The 17,168-nt window shown below is 31.3% G+C and overlaps 1 protein-coding gene and 1 long non-coding RNA gene across 13 annotated transcripts in view; both read left to right on the top strand.

Moving 5' to 3' along the window:
• Nucleotides 1–17,168, top strand: part of LOC148232947 (phospholipid-transporting ATPase ABCA3-like) — a 36,104-nt gene that overhangs the window by 5,011 nt on the left and 13,925 nt on the right. For 3 of the 12 annotated variants that reach the window (XM_088189117.1, XM_088189116.1, XM_088189121.1), the window contains 11 exons: nucleotides 7,000–7,352; nucleotides 7,809–7,900; nucleotides 7,974–8,088; nucleotides 9,605–9,690; nucleotides 10,264–10,425; nucleotides 13,185–13,407; nucleotides 13,648–13,815; nucleotides 13,879–14,060; nucleotides 14,596–14,706; nucleotides 15,827–15,959; nucleotides 16,026–16,180. In XM_088189117.1, the coding sequence (XP_088045243.1) occupies nucleotides 7,040–7,352; nucleotides 7,809–7,900; nucleotides 7,974–8,088; nucleotides 9,605–9,690; nucleotides 10,264–10,425; nucleotides 13,185–13,407; nucleotides 13,648–13,815; nucleotides 13,879–14,060; nucleotides 14,596–14,706; nucleotides 15,827–15,959; nucleotides 16,026–16,180 (1,740 nt within the window). In that variant the 5' untranslated portion in view covers nucleotides 7,000–7,039. Of the gene's footprint in view, nucleotides 1–1,102; nucleotides 1,282–2,882; nucleotides 3,027–3,727; nucleotides 5,012–6,506; nucleotides 6,715–6,941; nucleotides 7,353–7,808; nucleotides 7,901–7,973; nucleotides 8,089–9,604; nucleotides 9,691–10,263; nucleotides 10,426–12,763; nucleotides 13,109–13,184; nucleotides 13,408–13,647; nucleotides 13,816–13,878; nucleotides 14,061–14,595; nucleotides 14,707–15,826; nucleotides 15,960–16,025; nucleotides 16,181–17,168 lie in introns of those variants that run through there. The other 9 variants (XM_088189114.1, XM_088189113.1, XM_088189119.1 and 6 more) reach the window with 9 other exon arrangements.
• On the top strand, nucleotides 12,540–12,864 carry LOC148232948 (uncharacterized). Its single transcript, XR_015810297.1, has 2 exons — nucleotides 12,540–12,675; nucleotides 12,764–12,864. It is a non-coding gene; the product is annotated as an uncharacterized LOC148232948 (long non-coding RNA).

Here is a 17,168-nt window from a genome sequence, read left to right as displayed (position 1 = left end):
TTCACAAAAGTTTTTTAGTTGATCGTTTCGTTTTTCTGATGAACCATTTTTATTTTGATTATGTATTCCATAGTTGACTGATGCGTTATCAGCACTATAAGCACTTATTTTTTGAAGAGAAAAATTATTACTCTCAATAATATTTTTCATACAATTTAAAATAGCCTGTAAAGTTTCATCAGGGTCTTCGTAAAAGTCCAATATTTTCCGGAATACTCAATTTTTAGTGTTGAAGTATTGAACTGTGCATGAGAAAGCTTTAATATTTCTCATATTAGAGGCATCAGAAGAAACTGAAAAATACATGGACTTGTTCAAATCATTTACTACACGTTGAAAGGTAAATGGACGGGGTACATTTGATGTGATGGGCGTGAAAACTTTCGAGCCGTAGAACTGTCGTCAAAAATTGTCCGTACTAACATTGAATAACAATCAAAACTGTTATAACTCAAACCATGTTTTACATTGTGGCGGCGTTCTGACAGTTCCCAGTGATGCCACACCACCGCTCAACTTGAGAAGCGGGTGGTTTTTAACAACTGGAAATACATACACTCTCTCTCTCTCGCCATGGCCAAGGTCTAGCACGCTGCGTCCCCGACAGCTCTCCAAAAAAAGTCGTCCCTTAAAAACCACATGAGCTACAACATTATGAAAAACTGAGAGCCTTTGAATTTCTCGTCTCATATTTTTATTTTCTTCGGCGGTGTACACGCATAGCTGGTGGTCGGCTCTTGTTCGTTGTCACTATTTGAATTACTGCTTTACATCTTCACTGAACAAGAGGATAACAAAAAATTGTTGAAAAAAAATTTAGGCTAAAATACAATTAAACACGTCCGAACACGCCAAACGCTTTAAAGAGACTAAAGTCAGACGTGTCTAAATAGTAGTGGGGATGGTGGGGGGAATGTACGTTGGAAGGACGTTCAGCGGATTTACACGATGTCAATTTCAATCCCAATAAATGGAATAATTTTCTCAAAATTTCCGGGACAATTTAGCATTGATCCGGGATACGGGACAGCGATTCCAATTCCGGAACGCAAAATCCCGGCCAATCCGAGACGGCTGGCAACCCTAGTCGTGGTACCAACTTAGCGGGGGCTGGCGACGGTGACACATAACAGACTATTTTAAGTCGTCATTTCGGCAACGTACCTGTGTGTATTTTATCCTTATTTTAGTAAACAATGCATTCTAATTTTCAATGTGCAATAGATTTATTTTGTTAGCGTTACTCTAATCCTACTTATAACTTCTGTTGCGTCGTTGCTTGTGAGTTCTGGAAAATTTTTATATGCTGAGATGTACTACCTAGATTTAGGACGACCGCGCAATATGCATCAACCTGACTGCAGCAATACGACTGGCTGCCAATTTTGGCAGCCAGTCGTATTCGCTGTGATGGGCGAGATGGGCACATGGGTCCGAAAACTAATTAGAATCCTTCCTGAGCTGTTGAGATTTTCTGGAAAGCTTTTGGAACAGCCAATGATGTCGATATCATCCACATATGCCAGTAACTGCAACGACTTCGAATACATATCCCCCAAATTCCAATGCAGTTTCAAGGGCCATACTTATGTGATAGCTTCGCCTTGTCTCAGCTCGTTAAAAGTATTAAATCATTCGAGAATTTCAAACTCTTCCCTCCATATACACTGTCGCAATCAATGAATATCCAAGTTGAACCTGTTTGATCCATTTTGGAGCACTCTCGCAAAACCTCATTGAGAGGCTATGAGATCCATGTGCAGGAGCAGTTTACCATAGAGCACGTACGATAATACGTTATTTTGAACAATTCCTTGGATTTGTTAACCCTTCAAGCACGTGTGACGTGCACCGCACGCGGATCAAAACCACCTACAGGGACGTATGACATGCACCGCACGCGCATAAAAAATCCGTCAAGCACGTATAAAGTGCACCGCACGCCCATCAAAAATCCCACACATATGGACAGAAGAAAATAGTATCCTGTTTTATCACCTACTTATAAGAACAATAGTTTCGTTCAAATAACTTGAAGACTAAAAAATATATTCAAGCTTTAGATGTAAAAAAAAATTTATTCGAAAAAATGTTCAATTTATCGTTTTTTTTCAAAACTACGACCCCAACTTGTCGGCATAAACAAAGGATTTCAGTTTTTGACACATTCAAGTCCCATAAAGAATGATGTTTATTAGGGTATTTTAAGTATTATTTTTTTTCGGATTTTTATTCATATGTATGGCATCTTAAAAATGGCATCTTATTCGAAAAGACCACTATTAGAATCATCAAAAGATCGCGATTCAGATTCAGATATTGTACGTCGATTGAAACTGATGTTGAAGAACAAGAGCGCCATGAAGTAGACAATTTTTTGAAAAACCTCAAATATGAATATGAATTCTATCTTTATCTCCATTAAAAAAAAACATCACGTCCCTGGGACTGAAAATCTGTTTTAGGCATACAAGCCTGAAGGGTTTAACAATCCTAGTGGTATGACACTTCCGGTCGATTGCTTTTTTCAGTTTGGTATTTTCTCAGGCTCGTAGCATCTACATTTTAAATACGCTTTTGCCTATTATAACGTAACCAAGAAAAATACACAATTTAAAACTGTTGTCTCTTGTTGACGTCGACAGACGCTGCCGTTTGCTACCATACTAACTCACAGCGTTTACCAAACGCTGCTAATACCTTTCCAGCCTGCTCCTTTGTTGTTTAACATTTATATATTTTTAAGTTGTTATTGCATGAGATTTCTAATGATTAATAGTTATTTTATGTCTTGATGTCTGTTAAATAATAATGGGTGCGTTTAACACGGAATTGTTTTAACAGATATATGCATCTAAATAAATATTTTGTAAAAATTTAAGGTAAATCTTCAGATTTTTTCTACAGAAAAGGATTCGTTTCAGCAATCTCCAACAGCACAATCATTTTGTGGAACAATTATTTTTTTCACAATCATTTTATGGAATCATAATTTTTTCGAATGGTGCAATTATAAGCAGTTAAATGTTGAGTATATTATTATAATATTATTACATATAATATTATTGCATACATGTCCAGCAGTGGCCACTGAGCCCCAGTGAAACACTGAGCCCCGAGACACGTTTCACTGGCCGTCACTCCATATATCGCATGGCTTATCACAAAACAGGATATCCCGTTATCTAACTTTTTTACAATTAAGCAAATGATAAGAAAGATATGAGTATATGCAAACCTATTTTATGTAGTTTAATACTGGTACTGATTCAGAATATTTCGCCGCGTACCTTTTCTCGAACAATTGTGTAAAAAATGAGTTCTTCGGTTAATTTCATAAAAAATACTCTAACTACGAAAACACTAGACGCAATAGTTAAGCACACACGCACAGATATCTCCGACGGACACCAATACAGATCTGTCCAAGCTTTGTCACACATCCCAACTGTCTGAACTCGGACATAGGTCATTTTTACGGGTCCATTTAAAACAGTTGTCTGATGTCTCTTTCAGAAAAGCAAAAACCTGTCATAAAGAATAAAACCTTTTCACCAACATCTTATTTTAGACCGATAGCGGCAACTTTGGCGCAAATTAATAAAGGCGAGCGTAAATAGTCCAGGTCATAAAATCACTTAACGGACAAATTGTAACAAAAAATACTGTTAACCATCGGGTGCCAGTGCTTGGTTCTGCCTGTCCGTGTCCGATCTGTTCGTTTTGAGCACAGACAGCAGATAAACAAATTGTGCTTTCTCACCACACACGATCGGATTTGTCCGCCAGGCACTCGCCACGGACTAATGATTCGAATAATATTGGAAGAAAGGCTTAATTATATTCTACTCTGAACAATTTTGAGAAATTCATGTTAATCTGTTAACTGCGTCGGACGTTTGTACAGGTCAACCCAAAACTTTATTTCGGTGCGGTTGGCGGATATACTCATTGTGTAAAATAAAAAATTACCATTTACTACAATAACAACTCCAAATTTCAGTAAGAAGTAATAAAAATGTTATCTAGTGGTATGTTCCCTTTATATTACCAATAAAACTTCTATGTATTCTATAAAAAATATTAAGGGATTTTTTAAAACTAAATTCCGCAGTTAATTGGTTAAACCCCTACGAGCAAAGTATTCTGTGTATTTGAATTAAAAAATAATGTAAAAATTTCAGAGCACCTTCAAATTTTTAGCAAAACATCAGCATTCTTATGTACAGAATATTACGATCAGTGGGGCAAGATCAGAGTTCCGGTACTTTTTCATGATCGGTACAATTTGCTAAAAGATATTGAAGAGTAGAGGTTGTATGTAGTCGTATCGATAGTGGATCTCCAATTGCATAGGTAGGTCCTTCTTAAAGTCGTCGGTATTTGTTGATACTCAACAAGAGGCGATGCTTATGTCCATGGTCGAAGAAATTAATAGAGCGAAGTAGTAGTCCGAGCGTTGAGGCGTAGTGGAGTTAAGTGTGTCTAGTCCAGTTTTGTTCTGCGTTATATACACTGTTGTGCTACTTAGTTGTATCCTCACCCCGTACGTTGGAGAGGATCGTGAGAATGCGGGCGTACTTGTTGACGGCAGGTCTGTGGTACTACAAACGCGAGCGTGCTGTTTCTTGACTTGTGTATGTATGAGTCGCTACAATACGTTGAAACATATTTAAGCTTAATTGAATAGTCGCTGATATCACGTTTTTAAACAGTACACTGTACAACTCACCTTAAAAACAAACTAAATAACTATGGTAATTATCTCCAGTATACATACCAGGCGCGCACGGTGAAATACTATCCCATTCGTGTAGCTCACCCACTCGTCTTTTAACACAGGAGCGAGCGAAAGAGAAAGATAGCGTTTCAGTACTTTATTTTTAGAATACACTGCTTACGACTGGTTGAAAATCTCGTGCATTGCAGCAGGATTAAGCCTATTATAAGCTTCACGGAGCTGGGGAATTTATTAAATTAACACTATATTGATAGCTGAAAATGCAAGATTGTATGCATGCATGTTTTTAATTAATAATCGTATTTTACTTACTCTTGTAAAATCATAATCGTCTTGTATTGTATTTTCAAATATTAAATTTCGGGATTATTTTTATTGCCAAAACTGTGTTATATGTGAAGGTTTTACAATTGAGACGTAAAACTTTTAAAAATAAGGAAGTGTTATAAAAATTTCCACTTACGCTGCCCACTTTGGCACCGGCGATGATGCCATCAGAGATCCTAAATAAAGGAAAATAAATAGTTCTTTAGAATTACATACTAACGTGACATAAGTGAGTCAGCAGCTTTTAATGATAGTTTTATAATTAAGGCATAGCTGCATCAGCCATGTGAAGTGTGTTCAGAAATTTTGCTAATTTTAAATCAAATATAAAGAAGTTGATTATAATATATACATATCAGCATATTTTCAAGAAAGCATAATTATTGTTGTAACAGATAACGAAGCAGTTACTGAGATAATTATTGGAATCTAAAATTGTCTGAGCATCATCACACTATATAGACTGCATTGTCTATATGTTGTATTCTTAGTTATTATTTTTTATCACCAGAATTTAGTCACCATCATTTGTGAGTTATGGTGTCTACCAATCACAGGAGTAATTCACCCTTTTGGAGTTCCGCAAGGATTCAAACCCAGGACCACTGTTGTTACTATTGTTTATTAACAACAGGCATGGATATTATTAACATTTTGTTGAATGCCCAATGACTTGCGAGTGTTCAAAAGCATCTGAACGATTTCCAATTCGTTGTCTTGTAAGACTATTCTGTATTACTTATAGAAATGGACTGCTGGCAATCGTTAACTTTTCAGCATCGAGAGGTGCCACGTCGTGTCATTTTCCAGATCTTTCTTGTCAGTGAAGTTTTATTATTACTTAAGTGAAAATTAACTGACTAGAGAGATTTCCATTAAAGATCTCGGAGTTGTGTTTGACATCATCTACATCATAGTTTCTTAACCGGTGGTCTGCGGACCACTGGTGGTCTGCGAAGATTTTTATGATCGAATTTTATGCTGTATTTTATGGATTTTTAAATTATATTTTTTGTTACTGACTGGTTTAATATACTTAAATATGGTTTTATCAGCATACTGTGTTGCAAAATTAATTGTTTTGAATAAAAAAATGAATTATATAAATATTTATTATTTTATTTTAATGTTGATGGTCCGCAAAACATTTTTTGATTTTTTTGGTGGTCCGTGGATGTAAAAAGGTTAAGAAACTATGATCTATATTACTTAAAATAACACTTTTTGAAAGCAGTCTATACTGGTGTAAAAAAATGTGTCATACCTGTAATGGTTTACATTTAGGCAATATTCTTTTTAAGAACTAATTTTTAATCATCTAGAATGCTGTAAAAAAATACTTTTTCATGTAATAATGATTATTCAAAATATATATTGATGAACCCCTGGTATTTTTGAGATAAAAACGGGGCGTTATATATGGGTGATATGCTGCAGTAGTTTTGATAGGCATGAATTCCTTGCTCGTGTACAAGACTGACAAATAATAATATATATATTATTTCACTCATAACTAACTTCAGAAGATTATACATGGTGTCCTTATAATAATTGTTTTTTGCGCTGATTTTATTGATTCAATTTTTTCAGCAACTGGAATTGTTCGAGTTTATTTTATCACCTTTTATATGCTTATGTGATTGATTGTATGTTTTTAAATAATTAATATATTATTTTTAAATGAATGAATTATTAAAAAATGAACTATGAATTTGATAAAAATATTTTGCAAAATTCATTTTCGAACAATATATGTCCAGCTTAATCTACATTCGTATATATTTATTTTAATCAGTATTTCTAAAGAATAATAGAGACAATGATTCGATAATAGATCATATTTTATATATAAACAATAATTATATTACAATAGAGTGTGTTTGTATTATAATCACATGACGACCATACTAATTATACTTTATCTTTTACAGCTCCATTATTATGCACGTGTAAACGAATAAGTGCTAGAAAATGACGTACTCAAATGACATAATAAAAGTGCTACTAAGTGTAAGATTGCTATTCAGGAAGCGAAATGTTGTTAAAACAGTGTTTGAAGTTTTGATGCCCGTTATGTTGTTTTTCATCGCCTTCTCCATTAGACATTATATCACCGATTCGAAGAAGGGTCAAGATGACCACAACACGTATCCAATGCATCAAGATGAATTGTTCTACTTATTTAGTAACACACCGATGAATATTGCTTATGCCTCAAATAAATCGCAATTCGTAAGAGATCTAATGGACAGAGTGAGCGAAAAAATAGATCTTGACTCTTTTAGTAAGTACACCATTTACACCGTCTGTCCCAAATCCGCAAGGACTGCAATATTATATTATTTATTAAAAATTTACCCTTCTGAGTCAATACAGAGCTGGAGACAATCAAAGAAAATTTCGAAACATCTTTTGCAAAAAAATTCCAGAAGTGCCTCTAAATCAGGTCAATACGGAGGGTGTTGAGCACTATGATGCCTTTATTGTCAATGAATTTGCGTACAATCTTCGCTTTGTGCGCTGGTGCATACTCAATATTCTGGTCGAACCAGAAGAGCTAGCGCCAAAAAATATTTGGTGGTGAATGTCAAAACCTAGACCAACAAAACGCATTCCACAACTAAAAGATGGCGCTACTAGAACCGGAGTTATATGACTAATATAACTAGTCCTTGCGGATTTGGAACAGACGGTGTATATTATAACAATAAAAATTTAATAAAATTGAGTTTTTTTTTAGACTTAATGAGCTATGAAAATGAGTTTGTGTTGCTGGATGATTTGAAAGAACTCTTAATGAAGAACACAAAGTACATGGCCGTAATATTTGATGTATGGTTCATTGTGGTTTAATAATGTTTTTATATGTCAATTGTTATTGTTTCTGATTTATTTTTATTTATAGAATTATGGAGATGATATTCCAAAAAGTATCAATTATACTATAAGAAATTCAGCGATGTATGAGACATACAAGACCACACCGACTACAATCATACCTGGTCCACATGAAAAAAATGGTAAATTCTTGTTGATTTAAATTTTATTTGTTTTTCTTCATAATCAGCTTGTGATAATAATAAATTTGATGGACGTTTAAAGATATTTCCGTCAAATCATTTGATTTTCAAATACTAGTATTTCTTTGACTCCAATGTCATCTTATTAAAAAAATACACATACACATGAACACAAGATGATTATAAGAACATATATTAAATCTTAACGAAGTTAAATTTTCTTGAGAATATGTGGGTGAATCCAATGAAAATCTTAAATATTTTTCATCATAGTGTATGAAAATAAGATTAAGGTAAGAGGCAAATAGTAATGGATTCCATTAAAAACGTAACGGTTAACGTTAAAGAAGGCTCTTATGGTGCGATTTATTTGTAAAGTAAACAACTCTCTAGGATGAAATTAGTACTAACAGTTTTTCATGAATTTTATGATTTAAAACATAAAATTTAGATTAATATAAATTAAACGTGTTTTCAATGACTTAAAAAAATCAAAATAAATTATTTATTGGCAATCCCACCAGATACATAACAAAATTTTTTTGTTGGTAGGACTTGGTTTTGCTTGGGATCCACTAAGCTTCTTTTATGTTTATTATTGCTGTAGAGTATGTAGTAGTATTCTATCTGCACAGCTATCTCATGAGTTAGTCGTGGGTTATTTTCAATAACCTTTAATTAATTATCGTCGAGCACTATATGGCGGCCACTCTTTTATTAATTGTCACCTTTAAATCTCAATCACGAAACTTTTTAAACCACCGAAAACAAGTGCATATGATTGCTGCATCTTCACCATACACTCCACAAATCTTTTGAGTAATTTTTTTCGGTTCTAAGATAACGAATATGCTCTTGATCGTAATTCGTCTTTACAGGGTAAAACAGGTTTCAAAAAAAACTTTTGTAAGAAAAATCACACTGAGATGTTAGCTACAGAATTTCTCGATCCGAAATGAACACATTGGGAATTATTGCTCTTGAAATACTCAATTCGCTAAATAAACAAAAGAAAAATATTATAATAGAAATATTATTTATGTGTTACACATGAGTAAAATATGTACATATTAGATAACTGCAATCATATGCATTCAAGCGAATAAATAATCTTGGTTTCTGGTAAACAACGCAGATAAATTTACAATATGAATAATTTTAATCGGATACTTAAATTTGAACTTTCTTGTTATTAGAGTCCTTTTTTTAATATTATTTTTTTCCTTTAAAATGTTCAAAATAAATGTCTTGAAATAGCCTTGTACCGAAAAAGGATTCTTAGAACATACATTTTGAAAAAAAATTACCCCTCAGGAAAAAAGGAAAATTAAAAAATAGCGCCCATAAAAGGAAAGTACATTTTAATTTAATGAGCTATAATTAGCGAAAGTATTTTTTTGTAATATTATACAGAAATAAAAATGTAAAGAAAACGGAAACTATGTCATTTTATCCAATTCACTGTGTTATTAATATTACATATAAAAATTACACTACTTTTTTTTTGCCTTTTTAGGAATGCTATATGAAAAATTTTCGACTCTTCAATTGGCAATTGATTTGACTTTTATAGAAATGGCGACATCGAAAAGTATAACCAAGGTAATATATTGACGATATTATTTTATAATCTTTCAGTATGCCAACGACTATAACATGGTGAATGCACCGGTTCCCGTTCTATCACTGAAGTTAAGTAAAGTTAAGTCATTGGCCATAATGCGACAAGTTAATCGTTATTCCATCCAAATAAGAATAAAAAAATGGATTATGAAACTAAAATGGAGGCATAGACCCATCTTGGGTTGTAGAGCCAATAAAAAATAATCTTTTAATATTCAACGTAAATTAATAAGTTTATATATGAACTGCATATAAAAAGAATAGATTTTATTAAAATCGAACGGCATAGTGACTTAAATATTAATAGACTATAGTCATTGAATAATTTACATTACATTTATCGCTGTTATTACGAACAATGTTATATTGATGTTTTTAGCATTCAAAGGATTAAATGACATAAAAAAAATATATAAATATATTGGGAACATTTAAAAATAATAAAAAAAGTGTTTGTCACATTGTATCAATTATGTTTTGTGACAGTTGCCATACTCATTCTATGGGAAGGACAATGTAAGTTCACTTAATTTTATTTTTTACTTGTTACAGAAAACGTCATTTCAATCTTTTCCATATCCACCATACAACAAGGACGAAGGATGGACTATTAAATACAATGCAATCCTACCATTTATAACAATCAACAGTTATTTGTTCTTGATAATTGCAACTACTGCAAAAATAATGGTCGAAAAAGCGTCTGGTATAAAGGTATTAAAAATATATAAATATATATGTATGTATATGTATATATATATATTGACATAATTTAAAACCCCACAACAAGAACATGTTTATTCATATTTTGTGTTATATGTAACTATACATTAAAGACTAACCACATCCTTTTTCTATAATATTAAAGTCTATTTCAACTGCTCGAATAAATATCGATATTTCGTATTTCGTCGAATCACGATTACAGAACAACTTGAATATGTTTCTTCACGACGCCAATGCAAGCAACAAACTGACAAATTCAATATATATTTGTTATTATTTATCTAGGTATTATTATATAAAAAAATACCTACATAAAACACAGACACGTTCAATATTTTGAAGTAACTGAACGACTTATGTTATGATCGAAACTCCATACATCCGTTGGCCAAAACAAAACGCGCCTTGGGCCAGGTGTTGCTCACATGTGCTCTACAGCATAATAAAAACAATATTGATATTTAATGACTAATAATGTACAATTTACATTATTACTATTTAAATAGTTAATATATATGTATATATATATATAATTGACTGAATTATTGTATAAACTAATGACTCGATATAGGATGTGGTTAGCCAAAGATAAGCAATTATAATGAACTGATAATGATGATGATTTGTAATTTGAAAAAAAATCGTAAATGACAAATCAGGGTGGCTAATAAACTAGCTTACAAAGTCTATTTAAAAATAAATACCATAGTGATATGATTAAAAACCTAAACAATTAGAACATAACACATATAAATTAAACCAGCTCTTCATATTATTGCTGAAAACATGAACTCAATGAAAAGATGGATTGTCTGAGTCAGTGGCGAATTTTCGAGTGCTGTCGTCCTGGTTGCGACGGTTAAGAATAAGGGATGCTATCGAAAATCAGAAGCAGCAACCCCCAGCTTGTTTTATACGGGAATATTTTTCAACCCATACAATTTTTTGATCAAAATTAAAATCCTAATTTTAATTAATATGAGAGGTTAAGATTTTATTCTTTTATTAATCTTTCGATATTTGGTTTGATTATGAGCAACTTTATTTTGATATTGTGCAGAGCAGCAAGTAATGAATTGCCTTTTTGTAAAAATTCTGATATTCCTCTTTTACGTCATTTAATAAAACTTTATTTTGCTGTTTGAAGTCAGAAGATGAGATTTCCATATTCTAAAATACAAGGATCTTCTGTATTTTATTTGAAGAAAGCATTCATTTAATGACACTTATTGTCTTTAGATGATCTATTTTCGAACATCCTCGACAATCACAGTTCAAAGCTGGAAATGCATCCATTTCTTTCAACATTCAGGGTCCAATATTATAATTTTTATAAGGAAGTAGTAAAACAAATTTCAAATTTTAAACATCATAAAATGTCAATGTCAGTGGAAATTTTCATACAAGAATAATGAAAGTTTTTCTTGTAATTCATATAATCCAACATGGACTTTTTTTATGTATATTGAATACCTATAGCTTCATATTTAATTTGGAATAGTATTTTTTTTATGGTATAGTTTTAATAAAACTAATAATTTGCTATTTGCTTATCGTCAAATATGTACCTTTCATAGTAGTTGTAAAATTCAAATAAAAAAGCTCAACCATCTACTGGAGAAAATCCATTACGACTAATAGGTACATATATATATATATATATATATATATACTAAACACAATAATTTATTAAAATACTAAACTAATCCTACGTCGTGGCTCATTTCTGACTATAGATATAAAAATTTTCGATATACAAACATATATTATATGTTTTTATTGCCATCTGACGAATAGCAGGAGGAACAGTAGTTGACTTAAATTAGATCCTTACGGTAATTTTGATAATAACATACTATGATTACGATTTACGCTATTTTACCACACATGGTAAAGTACTACTGTGAGTTGTCTTTCTTTATACTATACAGACATACTATTATTCTTGATTCAACACTATTTCTGTTACAACACATTACTTCTCACTCATTACAATTTCGATATGCAAATGCCAGATTTCATATATTTGATTTACACACCAATTTTCCAAATCAGTCATAGTTGAGAGGACTGTTATGAACATGTCAGAATATATGTTCGATTTTATATACAGATGTCACATTCTGATTTAATTTGTCACCTTTTATGCATTAATTGTTTTAGGAATACTATGTAAGTAGTCCTCAGGTTTGACTCTTTGACAGACATTCTGGTATCGACTCTTTGACAGACATTCTGGTATTCAAAAATAATATATTTTATATAAAAAAATTAAACAATATGTATACATAGTATGTTTAATTTGTGAAAATTACAATTTTTATAGCCCCTGGTCCCACCTGTTTCTATTGTGATTAGCCGCATGTACATATCTATATTTATATATCTCTTTTTACAATAAAATAATAAGGGAAATACTAAAAAAAATCGATAACCGAGTGAATGGCTGAATGCCGAAGAACTGGTACATAAATACTAGTCACTATAAAAAAAATTACCTACATATAGACTATATATATATATATATAGATATTACAAATGGAGACTGAAACTTAACGGTTGCAGAAGAGATTGAAAAACAAGAACCCGATGAACAAGTAGAATCTTCAAAAATATTATATTAAAAGAAAAGGTTCAACCTTTTTTCTTTTGCTACACCATTAACATTAAGGTTTATTTTAACATGCTCTTGTGTTGGGTCATATGCAGTATTTTTAAATCACTTATCCATTTTTTGTTATCTACAGGAACTAATGAAGATGATGGGTTTGCCTGAAAAATATGTTTGGATTACGTACTACATAGATTCAATGTTTTTCCAAATATTTCCACTTTGTATAGTGATCACATTGCTGAAGTGCGATTCTTTAGTGCCGAATACTTCTTCTATTATCTTGTTTTTTACATATTTCATCTACACAAATTATGTGATAATATTTAGTTTCACACTGAGTACATTTCTTTCCGATTGTAAGTATGCCATGATTTATTCCAACTGCTAATCTGTAGAAGTGAGATAATATATAAATTGCGCAGTCTTGTGGTATATAATTTTGAATAGATTCAATTTTAAAATACTGTAAAACAGATAAGTAGTCATCTATTAAAAAATACGCTTTTACAGAGCAGCAATGTTGAATGAATGATAGCGCATTAAAACATTTTATATTAACTGCATTTGTATAAATAAATATTTTTAAATGTTTTCAGCGACGCTGTTGAATTTGTTTGCTATAATGATTTGGCTCTTCTCACAGTTATTTCATTTGATCAATTTCAAAGTGATGGAAGATTCATGTGGTGCATATTTCTTTATGTTCATACCCAACATGCCCATACTTCGAATGTTTGATATAATTAGAGTCCGAGAATTTCAAGGTACTCAAATAAAACTTAGCTCACAATTGATTACTTATAATATTTTTTTTATTTTCATTTTAGATACTGGTGTTCAATTTAATAATTTGTTCACGCCGATCAACAATATACCGGCATCTAATTATGGTGTAATTTTGCTGATTTTGTTTTTCAAGAGCTTTCTTCTTATACCAGTCATTTACTTGATGAACAGAGTAAACCCAGGGCCGTACGGAGTACCTAAATCGCTGTTGTCTATATTTTATGTATGTTCACATGTGATGTCTAGAAAAAATATAGATATTTTTATTTTGATACATATGAATGTCTATTTTTCAATGATTTTCACTAGTATAATTATAATTTCACTAACTGTTTCAGTGGAATCATATTCGGATACATTTTCACTGGTAGATATATATTTCTACTAACAAAAATATAATTTAACTGATAGGTGCTAGTGAAATTATATGCTGCTTGAAACTGTCTGAAACTCAATTTGACTGTTGCGAAACGTCTAATATATCTACCGGTGAGAATTTATTAGGTTATTATTTCACTAAAACGCCAGTGAAAATATAACTTTATTGGTAATACAAATTCACTATATATAGACTAGACTAGTCTTGTAAAAGTAGGTTCATTTAAAACAAATTTCATTTAACAAAATGCTTATCAAAACATATATGTATATACAATGGCTTTCTGAAAGTAAATCATTCTAGACATCATATTTATTAAATGGATAAAGTAAATTGACTTACACATTTGCTAATATATTTTTTATTTACCATTATATAGAAAAGCAAAAGAAATTGCAACGAAGGAGGAAAGATACAATTACAAAACTCAACTTATTTCGAAGAGTCTAGTGGCAATGCCATTGAAATTCAAATCAGAAATGTTACTAAGGTATGATATATATATATATATACATATATATGTAATTGTGAGTATAGTATTCATATTCGGAAAAGGTGTAGGTAAACATAATGCAGTGCTAACCCTTTATATAATTGAAAATTCTGATTCTGATATTTCCATTCACTGATGTGTAATTTTGCACAAAACAAACAACTAAAGTAAATTCGTTCCTAATATTTGTGACTTTTACATATAAAATTATGTATTTATTCGATTCAGATGTGAAGTGTTCGACTGTATTTCATTTACAATCGTATGATCTTAGCTAATTTTATTTGCGATAGCTAAAGTTTATTTAAATTAAAGAAATTAATTTGTATTTTACTCACATTTTCTGAAACTTGAATAATGAGAATTGACATATTGAAAAATAATTACATTGCCTAAATTAAAAATAATGTCAAAGGAACAGCCAAAATTCAAATTCAAAACTTTAAAAAAAATCAGTTCTTATTTTATTGTTTTCTATCGAGTTTTTCGTATATTTTATTCCAGTTTTTAATATTTATTTTTCTATTTTTTTTTATATAATATATTCATTGCGCTCTTTTGTCCTGTGCCCTTTTGTTACGGCGCCAGAATTAATTGTCTCATATTTCATATTTGTCAGTAGTTTTGTTTTAATATTTCCCGCTGTTGAGAAAACTCTATCGGTTGCTGTTAACATCGGTCTTATTGTTAACAGTGAGTTAAATAATAATTCTGATTTTTTTATCCGCTTTTTAATCATATCCAATTTCTTGAAATCCTCCTTCAAATTTTCTTTTTTACGGCATTTAGCCATTGATTTTTGTACTATCGACAAAATGGCATTTTGCAATTCTTGTTGTGTAGAATTGGACGTAATTAATGTGCAATCCTACACATCTTTCAATTCTTATGAAGAATCTAAATCAATACCCTCTGATAATGTATTGTACCAAAAGAATGGAAGCGTTTTTAGTGAAATATTTGAAGCTTTTATTGGAAATTGAAAGGTTTTACTTATTAATCTTTCATTTCTGCGTTCATTCATACGTTTTTTAACTGAAATTGGCAATTTTTATTATGTGTAAATCTTAACAAAAAAAATTTGATTGTAAAATTATGTAATAAATAACATTTATAGTGTTATAACCGACCTGATGGATCCCCAACTGTCGCCCTATCAGATGTTTCGCTCGATATCTATAAAAATGGAATAACAGCTTTACTTGGCCACAACGGTGCTGGTAAAACCACGCTTATGTCCATTATTACAGGTGAATTACATCAATCCGTTTTGACCGATGTGCAATATAAATTCTGACTGATAATATTTTTTTCAGGAATGCAGGCGGCTACGAAAGGAAAGATATACATCAATTGTTATGATACAAGTAACGCGATGGACAAAATTTACAAGATAATCGGACTGTGCCCTCAACATAATATGACTTTTCCATACCTGACTGTCAGAGAACATGTTTTACTTTTTGCAAAGGTTTAATTTACAAGCTCATTGATTCATTCTTATTAACAGTGAATGAGAGATAAGGGCATGCTGACCGCATGCTCTTATCTTTCACTCACTCTCGTCATTTAACACGCAAGCGATCGAGAGGTAAAGTATCACACCGCCCGCTTCTGATGAACCTATATATTATATTCATATATATAAAAAATAACAATAATAAAATATAGAATTTACCGAATCAAGAATAGAATTACAAAAATGGGACTAGAATATAGATAACATGGATGTTAATATGATATGGAACAATATTTATAAGAACATTGTGGATAGTAAAATAAAAAGTCAATATAATTTTAGAACAAAATATCGATTCAACCCAAAATCGTGGTTTAATGATGATGCTAAAAATGCTTTGAAGAGAAAAGATGACTTGTATAAAATAGTTCATATTATAAAAACAAAACGAGTAGAATATAAAGATTTATATGAAAAATGGAAAACATACCATCAATGTAGAAATATGGCAGTCAAAGCATTGAGAATAGCTAAAAAAATAGTATGAAAAGTCGATAGATGAATTAAAAAATAACCTGAATAAGATGTGGAAAACAATAAAAAAATAATTAATTCTACTCAGAGAAATTACATAATAAATATGGATATTGCTGGAAATATATATGTATATAAAGATCATGATATAGTCCAGTCAAATAAAGGCATGAAAGATAGAAAGCCAAAATTTTGCATATACGTTTGCTTTGACGTTTTAAAGACGGGCTAAAACGTCTCATAATATATCGTGTCCGCTAGTCAAGATATCAAAGATTAAATGTCGCGTTTTTTTGCAAATATCTCGCTTCTTATACGTCGCATGTCATTATATGTTTCACAAGACTTGTAGAGCATACAATTTTCTACAAGTTTGGTAAAATTCAGTTCTTCGTATGAATAACCGATTTCGAGATACAGCATGGAGAGCGGGATGTGCGCATCCGTTTACATGATAACCACTATG

This window comes from Plectrocnemia conspersa, unplaced genomic scaffold, assembly GCF_051122295.1.
Source record: "Plectrocnemia conspersa isolate PC_06_02 unplaced genomic scaffold, ASM5112229v1 ptg000008l, whole genome shotgun sequence".
Classification (NCBI taxonomy): Eukaryota; Metazoa; Arthropoda; class Insecta; order Trichoptera; family Polycentropodidae; genus Plectrocnemia; species Plectrocnemia conspersa.
The sequence above is the reverse complement of the archived record's forward strand: the minus strand, read 5'-3'. Positions and strand labels throughout refer to the sequence as shown.